This window comes from Elephantulus edwardii, unplaced genomic scaffold (assembly GCF_000299155.1).
Source record: "Elephantulus edwardii isolate Elephantulus edwardi_28Jun2011 unplaced genomic scaffold, EleEdw1.0 scaffold00255, whole genome shotgun sequence".
Taxonomy (NCBI): Eukaryota; Metazoa; Chordata; class Mammalia; order Macroscelidea; family Macroscelididae; genus Elephantulus; species Elephantulus edwardii.
Genome location: NW_006400005.1, coordinates 487,026 through 496,059, shown reverse-complemented (window position 1 = coordinate 496,059; position 9,034 = coordinate 487,026). Strand labels below are relative to the sequence as shown.

General features: G+C 44.7%; 1 protein-coding gene across 1 annotated transcript in view; it reads left to right on the top strand.

Moving 5' to 3' along the window:
- Positions 1–491: 491 nt before the first annotated feature.
- Positions 492–9,034, top strand: part of B3GAT2 (beta-1,3-glucuronyltransferase 2 (glucuronosyltransferase S)) — a 100,988-nt gene continuing 92,445 nt past the window's right edge. The window contains exon 1 of the mRNA XM_006899386.1: positions 492–1,109. Within this exon, the coding sequence (XP_006899448.1) occupies positions 507–1,109 (603 nt within the window). The 5' untranslated portion in view covers positions 492–506. The remainder of the gene's footprint in view (positions 1,110–9,034) is intronic.

The following is a 9,034-nucleotide window of genomic DNA, read 5'->3' as shown; positions in this document are numbered from 1 at the left end:
CTGCTGCGCCTGGAGCCCGCCCTCGAAGGTGCCCTCACGAGCGCACCGGGGGCTCGCGCACAGAGGACTCGCGGCGGGAGCACCTTTCCCCGCAGCTCCGCGGGACGCGAGCGGCGGAGCGCTCGGGGTGCGGATTCCTTTTCTTCCAAAACAGCGTGGAAGGGACCACCGCCCTCCAGGCGCTCGGCACAACTCCAGGGTCAACAACGAGCGGCTGGACCGAGTGGCTCTTCTCGCCAGCCCACCCGGAGAAGGGCGCAGCCCCTTCCAGCCTGCAGCCCCCGTGACTCTAGCTCGCCCAGCACCTGCTCGGATCCCCTCCTTTTGGGCGCTGAGCCTCGCACCTCCCAGGCCCCCCGCAGTGTCCTGGACCCCATGGAGAGCGCGCCGGCTCCTTGAGCGCGGGCACTGCCGCCGTCCACGCTGCACTCTGGGGTATCCCGACTTGCCCCTTTTAGGTGCCAGAGGGGTGGCCCGGGCGTCTGAGAGGCCGGGGGAAGTCCACCATGAAGTCTGTGCTCTTCAGCCGCTTCTTCATCCTCTTGCCCTGGATCCTCATTGTCATCATCATGCTCGACGTGGACACGCGCAGGCCGGCGTCTTCGCTCACCCCGCGCCCCTATTTCTCTCCCTACGTGGCGGGCCGCGGGGGCGCCCGACTCCCGCTCCGCAGGGGCGGCCCCAACAGCGCCCCAGGACGCGCGGCGGAGAAGCGCAACGAGTCGGGCCCGCCGCCGCAGCCTGAGCCCCAGCTGCCCACCATCTATGCCATTACGCCCACCTACAGCCGCCCGGTGCAGAAAGCCGAGCTGACCCGCCTGGCCAACACGTTCCGCCAGGTGGCGCAGCTGCACTGGATCCTGGTGGAGGACGCGGCGGCGCGCAGCGAGCTGGTGAGCCGCTTCCTGGCGCGGGCGGGTCTGCCCAGCACACACCTGCACGTGCCCACGCCGCGGCGCTACAAGCGGCCCGGGCTGCCGCGCGCCACGGAGCAGCGCAACGCCGGCCTCGCCTGGCTGCGCCAGCGACACCAGCACCAGCGCGCACAGCCGGGAGTGCTCTTCTTCGCCGACGACGACAACACTTATAGTCTGGAGCTCTTCCAGGAGGTAGTTACCAGCCCGCCCTCTCTGGGGGGCGGGAGCGGGAAGCGACCCCGGGCTGGCCTGGCGATGCCTCTCACCCCACTCGCGCTTCGGCTGCTCTTTGGAGTTCTCATTTCTCTGTGCACCCGCCGGTACTCCCTGCGGAGCTGCTCCTCATGGGCATCCCATCCCGCAGCCCCCGCTGGCCTTGGCAAGTTTACCTTGACCCATGAGGGTCGAGCGTGAAAGAGAGGATCATTTTGACAAAGGCCAATTCTGCTGTGGGGCTACGCCACTCACTTGAGTCCCAAGATTGGCAGAGAAAGTAACACAGGCGAAGCGTGGGAATGATTTCCAGGAACTGGTCTGAGACTGGAACTTAGTCTGAAAGGCTCAGTATCTAACAAATCAGAGAAGGATTTGGGAAAGGGAGGAGTGCGTGTATTCATGTGTTTTTGAGACTACAGCTATATAGAGAGCAGAGTGGAAATGGTGACCAGAAATCCACCTAGAATCAGATTTTCACACCGTTCTATGGCACGAAAAATATTAGTGAAAATACTGACTTCCGTGAGGATCTTCCCTCCTCCCTCCATTCCATCCCTGTATGCACCTCCACTGAGACCCTTTATGACTTAATACTGCTTCTCTTCCAAGAAAACCTTCCCTGGTAAAGAGTTAAGGAGGCTTTTCCTTGTAATTAAGCCATTTTATAGCTCAAGGTACCAGATAGGACGCCAGTCTCTTATGGACCGTTCTATAAGGCTTCTTTGTAGCAAAGTATCCACTAGGGCCATTGATTGCTTCCTGCAATTACAGTCACATCTATGTGCTGCCTAATTCCTGCTGCGAGATGGCCCGTGTGTATCCTTCAGAGTGCACAGATTAGATCAAGTGCTATTTATTAAGGTTAATATTAAGCTTAGACGCTCTGGTGATGCAGTCAGTAGTGTGTTGTGCTACTAGCCGAAAAGCCTGCGTCTGAGGTGGTTCAAATCCACCTGTAGCTCTGCCAGAGACAGGGAGACGGTCTCCTGCTGTTAAGATTCACAGCCTCTGAAACACAGGCGTGGTTGCTAAGAGGCCAGATCTACACCAAGGCAATGACTTCAAAGGTTTCTGCTGTTGGGTTGTCTATGAGTTGTGTTTTTTTTTGGGGGGGGTGGTATTTTGTTGGGGGGTTTTGTGATTAGCTGTATGTCTGTATTGTGCAGTTAAAGCTGAGTGCCATTTGTCAGTTTTCCTTTCTCTTCTGACATAACGCAGCTGAAAGAGCTATTGGGGTTATTGATAGCTAACCAAACAGCTGCCCAAAATTCACTAGCATCCTGTTTCCATGAAATCTATACCCTCTTATAAACAAGCAAATTAGACATTTGGTAAGTTTTTTTTATATAATTAGCTGGACACTGGATTTCTAAAAAGCAGAGCACCTGTGACTAGGTGGTTGGTTGTACCTAAACACCCCCGCCCCCTGCATTCTGACCTCCAGTCTTGCTTCCTTAATCTCAAGATTTCGCTACTCTGTCTGTACCTCTCCAATTCAGTTTTTCTGCCTGTGCATTTCTCCAGGGCAATTGCAGCCTTTGTTTTTATTCATCCTTTTCTCCTTCATGAATTAAAGGAGCTGTAATTGTTCTTCACCTTTTATTCCTCAGCCTTTCAGTATGCAAGACTTTCTTTCCATGTTTCTCTAGAGAAATAAATAAGCTTGGCATTTGTATGATATGGTCTTAATTTTCATGACAAGAATGGATAATCACTTGAGTATTTTAAAGTTGGCTTTGCTACTGAATCCTTCTTCCTTGCTCTCACAACCTGCCCCCTCCAAGAAATAACTTGTATTTTGATGCAGGATCTTTACAATTTAATGCAGAATGATTCATCTTAAGTCTTTGTCCCTCCTCCCCTCCCCACCCTCAACAACTTGGAAGTTGCTTTGCTTGTTATAAATGTGTGATCCTGCTTAAGTAAATTAGTGTACATTAATTGTCACTTCCCTTCTGGGGGAGACAGACTGGAAAGAAGGGGTGATTTTTCAATATCTTCTAGCCCACTGGGATAAAGTTATATGAGTGGAAGAGTTGGCATATACAGGCAGTAAAAGCATCCAGAACAGTCTTCCTTTGATGCTGCCCAAGCTGAAAGGAGGGCTTGTTGGTGGTAGATTTTTCTAAGCAACAAATGAATTCAGTGGGTTTTGTCTTTGATTTCAGAGAGAGAGAAAAAGAGGGAGGGGGGGAAGAGAGAGAGAGAGAGAAAAACAGAGAGAGAGAGGAAAAAATAAAGTATGAAAAAAGGAAAGGGAGAAAGGATGGGGAAGGGAAAATATAGTATTGGCAAAGAGGAAATTATAAGAGAAAATGCATGCCAAACCTTCAAGACAAAAGTTTTGCTCAGCTGGAAGTGAAAAAAATAATACAAATTTCTAAGAGCATATGCAAGTGTTTTTTATGGCCATGCACTAAGTATACAAAATATGTGGGGTTTTTAAAAAATGTGATCTTCGTGACACTTAAAATTTCAATTCTGTAGCTCCTTAAGGTTGCTCCCAGGTGGTAACTAGTCCCTTTCTGCACCATTACCTATCCCCCAGGCTACAGTGGTTACAGGCAGATAAGGCATCTGTTCACCATGTATGGGAGTTGATAATTTAGGTTTTCCTTTTCCCAGCCATCTTTTCCTTTCCTGGAAAGCAGTATTGGACCATCTAGAAGATTAAATGAGTGGAATTTATGCATCCTTTGTCTTGTGCATTTTTCCAAATTTCAAGTTTATTTTCCTTTAAGCCCATGGTTATTAATGAGATGGTCTACTGCACACTCATTCTAAGATTAATGATTCCAAGTAATTATAGTAAGGCATTGCTATCTTGGTGAAAAATATAGGATATCTAAATAATATCTAAACACTGCCTCTCCCTAGGGGAAAGGAAAGACGCTGAATGGAGATTTTGTAGGACTATGGCACATATCTCAGTCCTTTTTATTGTACACACACATACACGCACACAGGCACATCAGTTTTTAAGTCATTCCCAGTAGTTAAGGAGAGAGTGTCCCAACTTATCTTTTATTCACAGTGCTTCTAATTTCTATGGTTGATGTTAAAACAGATAAGATAAAAAGGAGGAAAATGAAACAGGTACAAATTAGCTCAGGAAGTATTGGCCGCAAATGAAGGGAAAGTACAGGATGAAAGATCTCCAAATTAAATTAAAGACGCAACAGGCAATCCATGTTCAATCAGTCTTCCCCTAGTAACTGGGCGGTACTTTTTTTTCTCCCTTATAGCTGACTAATTTTCAGCCTTGCCTTTCAACTGAGCTGTGCAGGGAAGAAATATTTGCATTGAACAGTTCTGCATTAACAGCCAGATCCACTTGCAAATGAAGCTCAGTGTGAGTCAAAGCTAGGAGAACAAGACTGCCCTTTGGAGCAGGAGGAGGAGGTCAGGATTTTTCTGTTTCAGGCACCTTGACATTGCTGCAGCTCTTCCTTCCTCAGGCATTGATGGGTTTCTGCACTGTAGATCACCAGTAATCCTGCTTGCCTGTGCACCCTATCGATCTAGCACTCTGGAAAAGCTTATTTGCAAAGGATTAAACCGCTTTAATACAAGCCACAAGTACAGATAAATGTGATTTGATATTCAGTTATATTTTCAATACCATTATTGATCTGATTTCTGTTCTTTACTAGAAAACCTTCAAAGCTTTCCTGCGTTTAAAGCTGATGATTTTTCAGGTGAAGCCAGTGTCACCTTTGGAAATCAATTGAATTGAAAGGTTAAAAAATAGCACTTTCCAAGCAAGAGGAAAGACTTTTAAAATCTTAACTTTAAATTTAATGAGGTAAGACTGACTGAAAGACAGAGCAGCTGAGATTCTTTAAGGACTCATGAGACTACATCTTGAAAATAATTTCAGAAAACAGGAATACAAGGGTCCATTGCTGGACTATTTTGTTAGGCAGTGTTAAGCTGTTGGTTAGGCAAGTGAGGGAGTAGAGATTCCATTCTGTCCTGTTCCTTTTCTAAAACATCTGGTGGTTTCCCCTTTATACGTAATTTAGCAGTGTCATCATCAAAAGGAAACCTGTGTTTTTACAGTTTGGACATTTCCCCCCTAATTAGTAAATTCAGTATGTATTCCAAAAGAGAAGACATGACATCTACATTTCCTGTTACCCTTGCTACTTCGCATAGGGTAACTTATCTTTTCAAAGTGAACAAATCTAGCTAATTCTCTGTAGTGTAGCATAAAGATTATTTTACATGAAATTGTCCCTTCTGTTTTATTTCTTTCTGTCTGGGAGCAAAGGAATAATCATGTCAGAGATCTTATAAAATAGGAGCATTTGGGTTTTTTTTTTTTTAAAAAAAAAAACCCTTTTCTATGGAGTCAGTTCTTTAATGGTCAGAGTCCAACTACCCTAAAGGATTCCCCAGGCTGTGAATCTTTCCAGAAGCTGACTGCCTCATCTCTCTATCCAAGGAGCTTGGAGGTTCAAAACACTGACCTTTCAGTTGATAGGTAAGTGCCTAAGCATTGAAACGCTCCTTTTCTTTATACTGTTGTTGTTGTGTACCGTAGAGTCTGAACCGACCCATAGCTGACTCTCAGGTGGGTTTTCAGAAGCAGTTAATCACAGTGGAGGAGATTGCACATCCTTCTCCTGCAGAGCAGCTGGTGCTCTTGAACCACATGCCTTGGGGATTGCAGCGCAGCTTCTTGCCACTAGGCCACCAGAGGTCTTATACTACAAAGGTTAAATCCATACATTTTCCTGTTCTTTCCCTAGATGTCCAGTCCTTGAATTGTATGTGTTCAATTTTTTGTGTGTAATTTTTTTCCCCCTACTACTTCTTGTTGTGTTTTCTTTAATGGCATTTTCTTTAGAGGCCAGTTTTCATTTGGGTTTTGATACTTTAATGGACCAGAAATAACAATTTGGGTTTAAAAGACATTTCCCCTTAGAGTTACCTTATCATTCTTTCCCCAAACTGTTTTTCACTGAATACTATTTCTCATGAATAGACATGTCCACTTTGTTTGGTGCAGTGCATGTTGTGTCCTTTAAACATTTAGGCTGTTGTCTCCTGCTTCTGGAAAACTGTAGTGGGTGGCACCATTTGTTTTTCTGTCTACTCCACTTGCCTCTAAATTACAAGCTGGTAAATTTTCTCTTGTGTGAAAAGTAATGGAATAGTAATTGCTTTTAAGGCCTGCTACAAAGCAAAATAGGAGAACTGAAGTCTGGGTTTATTTATTAACTCTCCTAGGTGGTATTCACCTGGTGTTTTCCTTTTATGCAGAATTCAGTAATGCCCAGATATGCCTACTCACATTTTTTGGATTCTGAGAGAATATTTGCTCAGTCTGTATAAGTTAACACATTAATGTATATTTGATTTGATTTGCTGTTGAAGTATGAGATATAACCATATAACCACAAAACAAATCAAGCAAAAAAATTTGGAATGATTCTCAGATTCCCCCTGAAAAGCACAAATTTGTGTTACTGGACCATATAGAGACAGATGAGACAGGTAGGTATGTAGGTAGGTAGATTTAGAATAGATTTCCAGTTCACCAAAATAAGAGAATTCATTGTTCACGTCTTTGTATAATGTTTAATAACTTTAAAAACTCACTAACACTAATATGAGCAAACAATGCAGTATTTACTGTGACTCAGGAAGTCCCCTTGTGATTTTATATATATTTACTAATTGAGTCCTCACAATAACCCCTGAGGTCTGATTGTGGGCGTGGTGTGCTGTGCAGTTGGAATTAATAGCTGACCTTCCATTGGGTTTTCATGGGCTGTAAATTCAATGGGAAGAGATTGACCCTGTATCTCCCACGGAGCAGCTGGTAGATTACAACCACATGCCTTTGGTTTAATAGCACAACTCCTGACTGCTAGGCCACCAGAGCTCTCTAGGCATAATGAATTACTTCATTCCTCTTCCTTCTTCATTTTATAGCAGATATTTAGGTATAACCACAGCCGTTTGCTAAGTTGTTGGTTGAGTTGATTCTGCTCCTTGAAGACCCATATTTACAGAACTGTTCTGTATGGTTTTTACCAAGTACAGGCATTTGATAAGTACCACCTAACGCTAATATAGTCACTTTTTATTAGTATTATCTCAGTTTCTGTTTTACATTTAAACAGAAGCACCAGGGAAGTAACCTTGCAAAGGTAATAAAGCTGTTGGTGGCAAAGATGGGATTTTGAACCTGCTTTTATGAGTTCTTGGCCAATAGAAATGGTTAACATACTCAGCTATTAATCAAACTTTGGGTCTTTGTAACTTATCCAGAAGTGATCTACTTCAGAAGGGTCACAGGCGTGAAAACGCTGTGGAGATCCGTTTCCTGTGTAACAAGAGGGAGTGTGAGCCAGAACGGACTCCAAGGCCTCTGGTTGTGCCGTATACTCGTAACTCTTTGGAAGCTATCTGACTTAACCTAGACAGCCAAATGGAAACTCCTTTCACTAGCTTATTCCTGTCAAGTCAGAACTGACTCCTAGCTCTTTCTCCATTGAGGTCTCTGCCATGCTCAAGTCCATTGTGATAGTCACTGTGCCAAGCCATCTTGTTGTGGGTCTCCCTCTTTTCCTGATGTTCCACCTTTCCAAGCACAGTGCTTCCCTCCAAGAATTGGCTCCTCCTGAGACGATGCCCACAGTAAGTGAGACAGAATTACACTGTGCTTGCCAATAAAAAGCGCCCTTGTTGTACTCCCTTCAAGACAGATTTGCTTGTTCTTTGGCACTCTGGAATATTCAGTACTCTTCACCACCATCACAGTACAAACACACAACACACACATAATTCTTCTTTGGTCCTATTCATTTATTGTCCGACTTCCAGATGCATAAGAAACAGTTGAAATATAATAAGTTGAAAAATGGCTTGGATCAGGTGTGCCTTAGTCTTTAAACTGACATTCTTGTTCTTTGTAACATTGGAGAGGTCACTGACAAGCAGATTTCCCCAATGTGACAGGTCTTGATTTCTTGATTGCTGCTGTCATGAGTGTTGATGGTGGATCCAAGTACAATGAAATTGTTGACAACTTTATCATTTCTCCATATATTATGGCATGGCCAGTGATAAAGATCTTGTATTGATGTAGAGAGGTAATCCATATTGAAGGCTATTGTTTTGTGCCATTTAATCGCCTGTGACTTATAGCCACCCTACGTATACCAGCCCTAAACCCTGCTCTATCTTGTGCCATTTTTATCGTCTCCGACCCACCTACTCCCATTAACCTAATCACTGAATCAGTCCATCTCATGGAGGGTCTTCCTCTCCTGTGCTGTCCCTCCACTTTCCCAAGCATGGCGTTCCTCTCTGAGAACTGATCCCTCCTTGCAACATGTCCAAAGTATGTCAGACGAAGCTTCAGAATCCATGCCTCCAAGAAGCAGCCTGGCTTCACCCTCTCCAGGACGAATTTGTTTGTTCCCCTAGCAGTCCATAATCTATTCAGTACTCTTCTCCAGCACCACAGCTCAAAGGCATAAATTTTCCTTCTAGTCATTGTCCAGCTTTCTGACGCATAGCAAGTAATTTCAAAGACCATGGCCTGTATCAGGCGCACCTTAGTCTCCAGACTGACATCGTTGCTCTTCAGTACTTTGGAGAGGTCTCTGACAGCAGACTTTCCCAATGCAATTCATCTTTTAATTTCCTGGCTGCTGGTACCAATAGTATTGATTGTAGAGCCAAGCAAACAAAAGCTATTAACAATCTCAATCTCATCTCTGTCTGTCATTATGCTGCCATTCAGCCCAGTGGTGAGAATCTTTATTTACTTGATGTTGAGCTTCAGTCCACTGGAGGCTGCAGTCCTTGACCTTCTGCAGCAAGCGCTTTAGGTCCTCAATTTCAGCAAGCAGTGTCATCTGCATAATGCAGATTGTTGATGA